The sequence below is a fragment of the Triturus cristatus genome, chromosome 11 (assembly GCF_964204655.1).
Source record: "Triturus cristatus chromosome 11, aTriCri1.1, whole genome shotgun sequence".
NCBI lineage: Eukaryota > Metazoa > Chordata > Amphibia > Caudata > Salamandridae > Triturus > Triturus cristatus.
Window position 1 is genome coordinate 112,123,782 of NC_140594.1, and position 14,389 is coordinate 112,138,170.

The 14,389-nt window shown below is 43.1% G+C and overlaps 1 protein-coding gene across 9 annotated transcripts in view; it reads right to left on the reverse strand.

Annotated features, from left to right (window-relative positions):
- Positions 1-13,965: 13,965 nt before the first annotated feature.
- LOC146783444 (coiled-coil domain-containing protein 74B-like) overlaps positions 13,966-14,389 on the reverse strand; it is a 353,886-nt gene continuing 353,462 nt past the window's right edge. For all 9 annotated transcript variants that reach the window (XM_085633242.1, XM_085633243.1, XM_085633246.1 and 6 more), the window contains one exon: positions 13,966-14,360. In XM_085633242.1, the coding sequence (XP_085489368.1) occupies positions 14,225-14,360 (136 nt within the window). In that variant the 3' untranslated portion in view covers positions 13,966-14,224. The remainder of the gene's footprint in view (positions 14,361-14,389) is intronic.

Genomic DNA, 14,389 nt, shown 5'->3' on the forward strand with positions numbered 1-14,389 from the left:
ACTCCAGCAAGGGCAACCAGCCTTAGTGATGCTGAATGTATTTGCATTACTGAGTCCAACCTCAAACCCTTAAACTATTCTTTTATTATACCAGTACACCTTAATTTATTGTGAAAACATAGTCCATATTATTTTACATGTTCCTCACATTTAAATTTCTCCCAAAACAGAAAATAATAAACACAACTTCAACAAAAAGAATTGCATTTCTATTATTCATTTCTTAATTTACCATATACATCCCCTCTCAGACTCTAAACTCACCTTTAAAATTAGTTAGTTGTGAAAGAAATGTGGCACTCAAATAGCAGATTATCAGAGCCAGGATCTCTGTTCTCTACACCTCTCTCCTCTCAGCAGAACCAGATAATGGCAAACTTTCCCTCTCTTTTTCCACACATATACATGTTAGTTTCAAATCTCAGTGCTTGCCCCTTTTTTTCAAATGTAATCACACATTTCTATTGGTTGAAAACCCAACCCTTTTCCAAAAGTACCCTTCCCCCAACTTGACTTCTGCCTAGTACCCTTCCCCCAACTTGACTTCTGCCTGCTACCATAGCAACAGCTCATGGAACACTGCTGTGTGAAGTCAGGTCAGAAGTTCACCACACAATGTTTCATTTTCAAAGAGCAAGAGTGCTTGACTTTTCTAACCTAACAGCAAATCCATAGTAATGTTCTTTGGTAACACATTTTTCTGTACCAATACAAAACATGCTTCTATAAATTGACACATACAGCCTAGTTTTTAGTGTAGAATGGTATGAAACAGCCAATGAGTTCTTTTTATTTTAAAAAAATATGTATGCCTCCATTTCCAAACTGTCTTTCATTTCTTTTTCCCTTTCTACTGAAATACACCTCCTGAGTGCATCTAGATCTCCTTTGAAGATGTTCACAGTGTGGATTGTAGGGCACAGCTATGTCTTCTGGAGTGAAAAGTATGCAGAGAAAACAGGTATGGTGAGAGACCTTGCTTTGCCAAATGTAGACATTAAATGGATTGGTCAGAGAGGGTTAAAGTGGCACCAATTGATGCCATTGGTGAAATCCTTCATGCAAATCCAACACCCTGACCTCATAATAGTGCACTGTGGTGGCAATGACCTAGGCACTTTGACTGGGGTAGGTCTGGAAATGCTTACGAAGGAGACCTTTGCACAACTGTTTTCACTTTTCCCTAAAACTGCCTTTGCGTATTCTAACATATGCCAAAGGCAAAAATGGAACTGGTCCAATCATTTTTGTCCGCAGATTGACAAAGCAAGCAAGCACGTCAACAAATCTGTTTCTGCTTTCCTCCGAGACTATGGTATGGGTTCCATTTACCACAACAACTTGCGTTATGACATGCAAGACATTTATAGAGGAGATGGTGTACACTTCAATGATGAAGGGAACAGAGTCTTCCTCTTGAACCTTAGACTCTGCATCGGTACTTACTTGTAGGTACCACTAAAAAATCACTTAATAAACACAACGGCTCTTTTTAGAGCCCCCTAATATCTAAACACTTAAATCTGATTTTCATTTCTTTTTTATTTATTTTTTCTACCGTACGCTTACCGTACGCGTACCCCGTGATTTTTTTTAAAATCAATAAATGTTTTCTTTGTACTTTTCTGTCCTTCTTTGACCCCCTTACAAATGTTAGGGGGTCTGTAACTCTCCTCCTTGCCCCCTTTTCTTGTTATCACTCTTTTTTTTCTGAGTGAAACACACGAAATGGCGGCCGCCGCTTCCTGGTTTCGACCGATTCGAATGTTTACTAAGATCTAAGAGCCAATCAGAATCGCGCTCGCGCACGCCACCGTACGCGTACGGTAAGCGTACCGTAAGCGCACCGTAAGCTGGCTCAGATATATATATTGATTTAAAGGCTATTTTCTCAGAATCTACTGAACAGATTTACACCAAACCTACAAAAGGCACTTCCTTGACCTGAGGACTACCTCTCTGTCAAATTTCTAGTATTTCTGTTCAGCCGTTCGGGCTGTAGCCCTGTCTAAAGGTCCTATGGAAAAATGCATGGGAAAAACGTGTTTTGGGACCCCCCTTTTATCTCAGCCCCCGCTTGACGAATCCCCCCGAGACTTTCAGGGAAGGAGCGGAGCGTAGCGCCCGACCTATTTTGAAAAATTCGCGAGGATTCGTCGACCGGCGCCAAAGTTATTCAAAATAGAATGTTGCGGATTTCCTATGGAAACGTGGTCCTAACTATAACTACCTACTGGCGACCGCCAGTAGGTAATGAATATATATTTATTTATATATATGTGATACATATACCTATATATATATATGAAAAACGAAAAACACGAAAAATGAAGAGCTCACAGCTATGTCATCCTCTCTTGCCGACGCTTTATTAGGTCTGTGCATGGCAGTTACACTCTTAAACCTTACGCGTTTCGGCGCGCATGCGCCTTGATCACAGGTGAGTATAGTAATGTCCCAGTGGTCTTGTGGCTCAATAACCACCATACCCAGAATGCACCACTGTTCAGTATCGCGGAAAATCCTCTGTATTTGCATGATGCAGTCGGGTTAAAATATTTCAAGCTTAGTGCTCTTGGCTGCCACACACTGAATTGTTTGCTCAAGAAGAAGGAACACAGTCTGTCGGAAAGAGGAAGCACCTCCTTCGTCTCCCTTTCTCTTAGCCATCACCAAATTACTGCGGAAATCCATTAGGCTGGTGAGGTATCGAGCGAGTCATGCCCCTCCGTTAAATCACCACTTTTTTCTCCACTTTACCGGGGCCACCGACTCTGCAGGGCAAGCTCTGAAACAGGAATGGAGGATCCAGTAAACATCAACACGAAAAATGAAGAGCTCACAGCTATGTCATCCTCTCTTGCCGACGCTTTATTAGGTCTGTGCATGGCAGTTACACTCTTAAACCTTACGCGTTTCGGCGCGCATGCGCCTTGATCACAGGTGAGTATAGTAATGTCCCAGTGGTCTTGTGGCTCAATAACCACCATACCCAGAATGCACCACTGTTCAGTATCGCGGAAAATCCTCTGTATTTGCATGATGCAGTCAGGTTAAAATATTTCAAGCTTAGTGCTCTTGGCTGCCACACACTGAATTGTTTGCTCAAGAAGAAGGAACACAGTCTGTCGGAAAGAGGAAGCACCTCCTTCGTCTCCCTTTCTCTTAGCCATCACCAAATTACTGCGGAAATCCATTAGGCTGGTGAGGTATCGAGCGAGTCATGCCCCTCCGTTAAATCACCACTTTTTTCTCCACTTTACCGGGGCCACCGACTCTGCAGGGCAAGCTCTGAAACAGGAATGGAGGATCCAGTAAACATCAACACGAAAAATGAAGAGCTCACAGCTATGTCATCCTCTCTTGCCGACGCTTTATTAGGTCTGTGCATGGCAGTTACACTCTTAAACCTTACGCGTTTCGGCGCGCATGCGCCTTGATCACAGGTGAGTATAGTAATGTCCCAGTGGTCTTGTGGCTCAATAACCACCATACCCAGAATGCACCACTGTTCAGTATCGCGGAAAATCCTCTGTATTTGCATGATGCAGTCGGGTTAAAATATTTCAAGCTTAGTGCTCTTGGCTGCCACACACTGAATTGTTTGCTTAAGAAGAAGGAACACAGTCTGTCGGAAAGAGGAAGCACCTCCTTCGTCTCCCTTTCTCTTAGCCATCACCAAATTACTGCGGAAATCCATTAGGCTGGTGAGGTATCGAGCGAGTCATGCCCCTCCGTTAAATCACCACTTTTTTCTCCACTTTACCGGGGCCACCGACTCTGCAGGGCAAGCTCTGAAACAGGAATGGAGGATCCAGTAAACATCAACACGAAAAATGAAGAGCTCACAGCTATGTCATCCTCTCTTGCCGACGCTTTATTAGGTCTGTGCATGGCAGTTACACTCTTAAACCTTACGCGTTTCGGCGCGCATGCGCCTTGATCACAGGTGAGTATAGTAATGTCCCAGTGGTCTTGTGGCTCAATAACCACCATACCCAGAATGCACCACTGTTCAGTATCGCGGAAAATCCTCTGTATTTGCATGATGCAGTCGGGTTAAAATATTTCAAGCTTAGTGCTCTTGGCTGCCACACACTGAATTGTTTGCTCAAGAAGAAGGAACACAGTCTGTCGGAAAGAGGAAGCACCTCCTTCGTCTCCCTTTCTCTTAGCCATCACCAAATTACTGCGGAAATCCATTAGGCTGGTGAGGTATCGAGCGAGTCATGCCCCTCCGTTAAATCACCACTTTTTTCTCCACTTTACCGGGGCCACCGACTCTGCAGGGCAAGCTCTGAAACAGGAATGGAGGATCCAGTAAACATCAACACGAAAAATGAAGAGCTCACAGCTATGTCATCCTTTCTTGCCGACGCTTTATTAGGTCTGTGCATGGCAGTTACACTCTTAAACCTTACGCGTTTCGGCGCGCATGCGCCTTGATCACAGGTGAGTATAGTAATGTCCCAGTGGTCTTGTGGCTCAATAACCACCATACCCAGAATGCACCACTGTTCAGTATCGCGGAAAATCCTCTGTATTTGCATGATGCAGTCGGGTTAAAATATTTCAAGCTTAGTGCTCTTGGCTGCCACACACTGAATTGTTTGCTCAAGAAGAAGGAACACAGTCTGTCGGAAAGAGGAAGCACCTCCTTCGTCTCCCTTTCTCTTAGCCATCACCAAATTACTGCGGAAATCCATTAGGCTGGTGAGGTATCGAGCGAGTCATGCCCCTCCGTTAAATCACCACTTTTTTCTCCACTTTACCGGGGCCACCGACTCTGCAGGGCAAGCTCTGAAACAGGAATGGAGGATCCAGTAAACATCAACACGAAAAATGAAGAGCTCACAGCTATGTCATCCTCTCTTGCCGAAGCGTCGGCAAGAGAGGATGACATAGTTGTGAGCTCTTCATTTTTCGTGTTGATGTTTACTGGATCCTCCATTCCTGTTTCAGAGCTTGCCCTGCAGAGTCGGTGGCCCCGGTAAAGTGGAGAAAAAAGTGGTGATTTAACGGAGGGGCATGACTCGCTCGATACCTCACCAGCCTAATGGATTTCCGCAGTAATTTGGTGATGGCTAAGAGAAAGGGAGACGAAGGAGGTGCTTCCTCTTTCCGACAGACTGTGTTCCTTCTTCTTGAGCAAACAATTCAGTGTGTGGCAGCCAAGAGCACTAAGCTTGAAATATTTTAACCCGACTGCATCATGCAAATACAGAGGATTTTCCGCGATACTGAACAGTGGTGCATTCTGGGTATGGTGGTTATTCAGCCACAAGACCACTGGGACATTACTATACTCACCTGTGATCAAGGCGCATGCGCGCCGAAACGCGTAAGGTTTAAGAGTGTAACTGCCATGCACAGACCTAATAAAGCGTCGGCAAGAGAGGATGACATAGCTGTGAGCTCTTCATTTTTCGTGTTGATGTTTACTGGATCCTCCATTCCTGTTTCAGAGCTTGCCCTGCAGAGTCGGTGGCCCCGGTAAAGTGGAGAAAAAAGTGGTGATTTAACGGAGGGGCATGACTCGCTCGATACCTCACCAGCCTAATGGATTTCCGCAGTAATTTGGTGATGGCTAAGAGAAAGGGAGACGAAGGAGGTGCTTCCTCTTTCCGACAGACTGTGTTCCTTCTTCTTGAGCAAACAATTCAGTGTGTGGCAGCCAAGAGCACTAAGCTTGAAATATTTTAACCCGACTGCATCATGCAAATACAGAGGATTTTCCGCGATACTGAACAGTGGTGCATTCTGGGTATGGTGGTTATTGAGCCACAAGACCACTGGGACATTACTATACTCACCTGTGATCAAGGCGCATGCGCGCCGAAACGCGTAAGGTTTAAGAGTGTAACTGCCATGCACAGACCTAATATAGCGTCGGCAAGAGAGGATGACATAGCTGTGAGCTCTTCATTTTTCGTGTTGATGTTTACTGGATCCTCCATTCCTGTTTCAGAGCTTGCCCTGCAGAGTCGGTGGCCCCGGTAAAGTGGAGAAAAAAGTGGTGATTTAACGGAGGGGCATGACTCGCTCGATACCTCACCAGCCTAATGGATTTCCGCAGTAATTTGGTGATGGCTAAGAGAAAGGGAGACGAAGGAGGTGCTTCCTCTTTCCGACAGACTGTGTTCCTTCTTCTTGAGCAAACAATTCAGTGTGTGGCAGCCAAGAGCACTAAGCTTGAAATATTTTAACCCGACTGCATCATGCAAATACAGAGGATTTTCCGCGATACTGAACAGTGGTGCATTCTGGGTATGGTGGTTATTGAGCCACAAGACCACTGGGACATTACTATACTCACCTGTGATCAAGGCGCATGCGCGCCGAAACGCGTAAGGTTTAAGAGTGTAACTGCCATGCACAGACCTAATAAAGCGTCGGCAAGAGAGGATGACATAGCTGTGAGCTCTTCATTTTTCGTGTTGATGTTTACTGGATCCTCCATTCCTGTTTCAGAGCTTGCCCTGCAGAGTCGGTGGCCCCGGTAAAGTGGAGAAAAAAGTGGTGATTTAACGGAGGGGCATGACTCGCTCGATACCTCACCAGCCTAATGGATTTCCGCAGTAATTTGGTGATGGCTAAGAGAAAGGGAGACGAAGGAGGTGCTTCCTCTTTCCGACAGACTGTGTTCCTTCTTCTTGAGCAAACAATTCAGTGTGTGGCAGCCAAGAGCACTAAGCTTGAAATATTTTAACCCGACTGCATCATGCAAATACAGAGGATTTTCCGCGATACTGAACAGTGGTGCATTCTGGGTATGGTGGTTATTGAGCCACAAGACCACTGGGACATTACTATACTCACCTGTGATCAAGGCGCATGCGCGCCGAAACGCGTAAGGTTTAAGAGTGTAACTGCCATGCACAGACCTAATAAAGCGTCGGCAAGAGAGGATGACATAGCTGTGAGCTCTTCATTTTTCGTGTTGATGTTTACTGGATCCTCCATTCCTGTTTCAGAGCTTGCCCTGCAGAGTCGGTGGCCCCGGTAAAGTGGAGAAAAAAGTGGTGATTTAACGGAGGGGCATGACTCGCTCGATACCTCACCAGCCTAATGGATTTCCGCAGTAATTTGGTGATGGCTAAGAGAAAGGGAGACGAAGGAGGTGCTTCCTCTTTCCGACAGACTGTGTTCCTTCTTCTTGAGCAAACAATTCAGTGTGTGGCAGCCAAGAGCACTAAGCTTGAAATATTTTAACCCGACTGCATCATGCAAATACAGAGGATTTTCCGCGATACTGAACAGTGGTGCATTCTGGGTATGGTGGTTATTGAGCCACAAGACCACTGGGACATTACTATACTCACCTGTGATCAAGGCGCATGCGCGCCGAAACGCGTAAGGTTTAAGAGTGTAACTGCCATGCACAGACCTAATAAAGCGTCGGCAAGAGAGGATGACATAGCTGTGAGCTCTTCATTTTTCGTGTTGATGTTTACTGGATCCTCCATTCCTGTTTCAGAGCTTGCCCTGCAGAGTCGGTGGCCCCGGTAAAGTGGAGAAAAAAGTGGTGATTTAACGGAGGGGCATGACTCGCTCGATACCTCACCAGCCTAATGGATTTCCGCAGTAATTTGGTGATGGCTAAGAGAAAGGGAGACGAAGGAGGTGCTTCCTCTTTCCGACAGACTGTGTTCCTTCTTCTTGAGCAAACAATTCAGTGTGTGGCAGCCAAGAGCACTAAGCTTGAAATATTTTAACCCGACTGCATCATGCAAATACAGAGGATTTTCCGCGATACTGAACAGTGGTGCATTCTGGGTATGGTGGTTATTGAGCCACAAGACCACTGGGACATTACTATACTCACCTGTGATCAAGGCGCATGCGCGCCGAAACGCGTAAGGTTTAAGAGTGTAACTGCCATGCACAGACCTAATAAAGCGTCGGCAAGAGAGGATGACATAGCTGTGAGCTCTTCATTTTTCGTGTTGATGTTTACTGGATCCTCCATTCCTGTTTCAGAGCTTGCCCTGCAGAGTCGGTGGCCCCGGTAAAGTGGAGAAAAAAGTGGTGATTTAACGGAGGGGCATGACTCGCTCGATACCTCACCAGCCTAATGGATTTCCGCAGTAATTTGGTGATGGCTAAGAGAAAGGGAGACGAAGGAGGTGCTTCCTCTTTCCGACAGACTGTGTTCCTTCTTCTTGAGCAAACAATTCAGTGTGTGGAAGCCAAGAGCACTAAGCTTGAAATATTTTAACCCGACTGCATCATGCAAATACAGAGGATTTTCCGCGATACTGAACAGTGGTGCATTCTGGGTATGGTGGTTATTGAGCCACAAGACCACTGGGACATTACTATACTCACCTGTGATCAAGGCGCATGCGCGCCGAAACGCGTAAGGTTTAAGAGTGTAACTGCCATGCACAGACCTAATAAAGCGTCGGCAAGAGAGGATGACATAGCTGTGAGCTCTTCATTTTTCGTGTTGATGTTTACTGGATCCTCCATTCCTGTTTCAGAGCTTGCCCTGCAGAGTCGGTGGCCCCGGTAAAGTGGAGAAAAAAGTGGTGCTATATATATATATATATATATGTATGCACGTATATATGTATTTGTTTATATATGCATTTTAATATGTGTACATACATATACATGTATATGTGCATATATATGCATATGTGTAAAGATATTTGCGTATATATAGCATGTGCATGCTTGTATATCTGCATTTTTATAGATATGCAGATGTGTATATATAGGTTTATATATGTATGTATATATTGATATGTATATATAAATGCATATATATCTGTGTGTGTTTGTATATATATATATATATATTTGAATGGACATTTGTACATATATATATATATTTATATATCTATATGTACATATACATTTATGCATATTTTTATGTTAATATATGCATATATATTTGTGCATACATATACAAATAGATTTATCTGTATATATGTTTATATGTGTAACCATATACGTTTATGTATGCATACATTTATATTTGCATTTATATAGATATGTAGATGTGTATATATATGTTTATATATGCATATATATGTCGCCAAGAAACAAATTGAAACGCCTGTGACTTTTTTTTTTAAGGTGCAAAGCATTTAGTAAAGAAATGTTAAATACTTCCTGTTACTGTTAATAAAACGTAGGTTTTGCCTGCGGATATGCCTTTATTTAGAAAATTGCAAGACCATGCTGCTAAAAAAGGCAACACGATCTATATATTTATATATAATAGTCCAATACGCGAAGCGGTACAACAAAACAAATAAAGTAAATTGTAACAGAAACCCAATACTAAAATAACACAAAGCACGTAACTTTAGGCACAAGTGCTATGCTGCCTGTACAATAATTAATCACCCCCAAAAATCACAGCTACCTCAATATATATGTGATATAGTAAAAGACCACAAAAGTACGCAATTGTGGTCACAAGCTCCATGCTGTGTGTACGTAACTGTAACAAATAATTTAATATCAATACGCGAAGAGAACCGCAAAAGGAATAGAAACAAACTAACACTAAAACGCTCCGCTATAGCCGTAAGTGTCACAAAGTAGCACAAAAATACCATACGTCTGGGCAAGCTGCATACCACGTGTGAACAAATAATTGCACAGCTTGGTTTAAAACGCCTACCTTTACATGTACGTACAAAATAAAGTAACAGTAGTGTGAGGTGAAGCTAAAAATTATAACTTAAATATTACCCTATAAGAAGTTAGTACATAAATGAAAAATAAACTTACCTTCTGTTTAGATCCATGTGCAGATAAGCGAATGTTCTGGAACACTAAAAAAAACGTACATTAGCAAACGCATATTGGACAAAAAACAAAAAAAATAATAGTACCTCAATACCACAAACCTCAATATATATGTAATAGCAAAACAAGATGGTGGGAGCTTGTGTACATGGGCGGGCCTAAAAGTGGGCACTAGCTCCATACCGTGTGTATGTTACTCCATCAAATAACTCAATATTAATACAGTAGAACGATCCACCATAACTGTAAGTTTTATAAAGTAGCACAAAAATAGCATACGGCACAAGTTATATGTGCCTGTACAATAATTCCCCCCCCCCCCCCCCTCTAAAAAAATCACAGCTACCTGAATATATAAAGCTCCAAGGACTTCACTCGAAGAATGAAGGAGACCGCACTCAGCAAGGTTTCTCGATGCGATTGTTTATTGCATTGTTTCGAGATAGCAGCAGTAACACCAGGACGCGTTTCGGCGTTCACGCCTTTTTCGACTGAATATATATGTAATAAAGCAAAATACCACAAAAGTACGCATTTGAGGTGACCAGCTCCATACCGCGTGTACGTAACTAACAAATTTTGCTTGTAGCAAATCACACTAATATTATGCGTATTCCTTGATTGGAGTAATAAAATGTGATCAGCCAAAACTTCTTAATAAAAAAGTAACCACCGTGCACACGAACAAATAAAAAAAAACATCCAGAATGCGCCCTAAGTTCCACGCCGCGCGTTAAAGGTGAATAAATACAGCATAGCACAGCGAACTCCGGCAAGTTGTTAAATACAGCATAGCACAGCGAACTCCAGCAAGTTGTTAATAAAATGTAAACCGTATGTGCACAAGAAAAAATAAAAATAACACAAACGCACCCAGAATGCGCCCTAGTCTGAGCACAAGTTCCACGCCGCGCGTTAAAGGTGAATAAATACAGCATAGCACAGCGAACTCAGGCAAGTTGTTAAATACAGCATAGCACAGCGAACTCTGGCAAGTTGATAATAAAAATGTAAACAGTATGTGCACAAGAACAAATAAAAATACAAACACACCCAGAATGCGCCCTAGTCTGAGCACAAGTTCCACATCGCGCGTTAAAGGTGAATAAATACAGCATAGCACAGCGAACTCCGGCAAGTTGTTAATAAAAATGTAAACAGTATGTGCACAAGAACAAATAAATATAACACAAACACACCCAGAATGCGCCCTAGTCTGAGCACAAGTTCCACACCACGCGTTAAAGGTGAATAAATACAGCATAGCACAGCGAACTCCGGCAAGCTGGATACGAGAAGCGGCAGCTCAGTGGCCATGACAATCGAAAGCTTGGGTTACCGCTCGGAGCAACCAGGAAGGAAGCCCGGGGTAACGACGGACAGAGCGTTGCCTCACGCCCTGAGTTGTGACCAGGAGTGGTAGGCTTTATCCCCGATTTGATACGGTAATTTGTTCACTACCTCAGTAGTGTTTCATATGTCAACAAGACAACACAAAGGTATACAGTTGGTTGTATCGTTCCATTGTTACTTTAACTTCCTGGTTGTTGGTTATTCTTACATCCATGTGATTTAGTCACATTTATTAGCTGCAGTAGTTATTTGTACTGGTCCTGAACAAAGCCATGATCGCAGTTTTTGATCTTTGTTAGCTGAAACATGTAGACCGTTTCATGATTTATTATATGCGCGCTTTTTCATTTGCTCAGACCGCGCTTCTACTGTTGTTTTAACATTGACACTTGGAGTTTCTCATTAAATACATTTTTTCTCCTCGTAGTCAATTTTAACATCACTTTCATCTGACACTGCAACACTTATTTTTCACCACACTATTGGTTGGCCTCATCGATCTTTAGGAGATCTAGTCCTCATAGTATAGTCAAAATATCCGCGAGCTCCTCCATTTGACTAAGGCTGGGAGTTGTAGCTCCCTAATCGCACTAGGCTGCGGTTAAGAGGAGATCCCATATGATGAAGCATGCCACTTCGGTGGGTGATGGGATTAGGTCCTCTTTACGAGGACTCTTTATTCAGACAGTAGTCCTAGTGTTTCACCACACAGTCTTCCATAACTTTTTTACTTTTTACTTTTCTCTTTTTTTCTGGATTCGTGGACTTATATGTTTGTATAGATTGAGTAGGGGGGCCTGTCCACGGTGTCCATTAGTTTTCCCTCAGACCCTATTACTTACCTGTTTTTCGATGCAATCGAAAGCTTGGCACAAGATGGTCGGACTATCCACTGTCCGTACATACGTGCGCATGTTGTTAGGTTTGAATGAATAGCGAGAGCAGCCATCTTTGTCCATCCGTACGCGTGCATGTAAAGCTTTGGGAGAATCAATCGCAAAAGGCACTCGCATGGCGAGAGCAACGCATGCGCTGCTATCGCCAGGCGAGACCTAAGAAGGCAACTGTTAAAACTAACAGCGCTACAGAGAGAAAGCAGTGCAGGCCACGATATGTTCACAAGGCAAGATACTCATTCACAGCCTGCGTAAGGAGTGCTCACAAATACAGGTGACCATGCGTCTTTCAGAACGTATATGTGACATCAACTGTCCAATTACGATGACTGATGGCTCTTACCATTTGCTGCAGTGTCCAAGCTATACAGCCTTTGCTACTTTTCACCTTATTAAATATGCTTTTCTTTGACTTCACTCTTATTTTGTTATATGTATATAGATTCACACCTTTCCCCCATACCTAAAGGCAATGCTGTAATTGGTCTGACTTATCACCATAGTTACTTCCACACTATAGACAATATGGATATATTTACATGTGTGATCACCAGTACCCAGTAAGTCGTGAGAGCTGTGTTTCACCGTTTTAGCACCATGAGCTGCATAGGATTTCACTTCATTATTGGGTCAAGATAACAAAGCGTGTACCTGTTCTGTGAGAGTATTTGTAATTGATCACAACCTATTCAAATTTAACCCCATGTTATCTACACCCAAACTTTCCCATAGTCACTGTCTTCTCCTTAAAGAAGTAGGACCTTAACAGTAAGCAAGGTGCATAACTGCCAACTTGAAGAACAATCTCACAGTGTGAGGTGTGGTGGGGCCTTGAAGGGGCGGGGCGTCGTGCCTAGAAGTACCTATGTGGGTCTTTTGAACCCGGACCCAAGCCCCCTCCTCCTCCCCCCCCCCCCCCCCCCAAAGAAAATAAAGCTTGCTGAGACTGGAGTTTTCACACCCTTTAATGATGTCAGCAGTTAAAAGCCTCGAAAAACAAGCTGGAAAACCACTATTTACTGTGGTTTTCAGCTTGTTTTCCCTGCCACAGTGTGATATCGGCTCCTCACCGGGAGACCGTGTGAGGGGAGCCAATATTGTGTGGCACCGTGCGAGTTGGCAGGTATGAAGGTGATAGACACATCCGTAACTAACATATTCCTATAAAAACTGTGGTCATTTCTAGGCAGAAGCGGGAACTGTACATTACTGTACACAACTGTACATTATTTCAGAAACAAAGCCCACATATGTACGAAAAGTACAAGAGATCTACCTTCTGTTTTTGTGTTAGACCCCATCAGAACGAGTGAAAGCATATTATGTCTACGTTATGTTTCAAGTCACGCAATTGACTATTAAACAAGAGGATTAACTGAATACAGAACAAGACATGGGCGTGGAGCTCTGTAGGCCGCATTTATTGTGTGGCGTATATTGTAAGAAATTGAACGTCGCATGGTAATAATGTTTCATCTGACAATCTATATGCAAAATATCTCGTATACTTGGTATCCATGTCTTTATTCATTTTATAAACTAGGATAGTTTTCTTTAAAAATGAGTTGGGAGGGTACACAGACCTTATGTTTCAAATATTCAGCCCCTCTGGGACTTGACAATAATACAAGATACAAGTGAATCGAACAAGGGAAGGGCTACAAATGAAATGTCTTCTCAACAGGATGCGGAGCATTTAGGGAGATGGAAGAACTCTCAGGGAGTTGTTGCAGAAGCCAAGAGAGCGAGAGGTCAAAGAGTTGGTACAAAAGGGAAAGCATGAAATGAGCATTGTGAGGGGGGAGTAAAGAGAACAAAACAGATAATGGATTTCAAAATAATTCACAGACACTAAAATATTAAGATGACCGCCGCATACCAACGTGGATGATTCTAAACTGAATGTAAGCATACCTTGATGTGTTCCTAAAAATAAACTAGAATACAAGTGGATGTTCAAAAATATTTTATTTAAATTCCTTAATCATTTAAAGTCATGATAGAAAAACCAGTCACAAAATATGCAATGCTGGCTATCCAGTGTTGTGTAACCTTTCCTTTGATTTGCATGGAAAGTGGAATTTTTACAGAGTGTTTAACGAATCAGCTTGCCCTCAAATGCTTTTCACCAGGAGGTAACAACCTTCCTCTGATTACGGTAGACATTTTAAGCAGAGATGCGCAGGCTGTTCAAGTAAGACCAGGTTCAGTCACAGCACTGGACGCCTCATTCGGGTCCTTTGCACAGCTTGGTTTCTCTTCTGTCGCTCCACAAGGCTGTTTCCTAAAGTTTGCTTCATTGCAGGTAAGATGACCCTGTCGCTACCAGCCAATGGAGCTTTGACCCTAGTTTGGGAGAAAACATCAGGCATCAG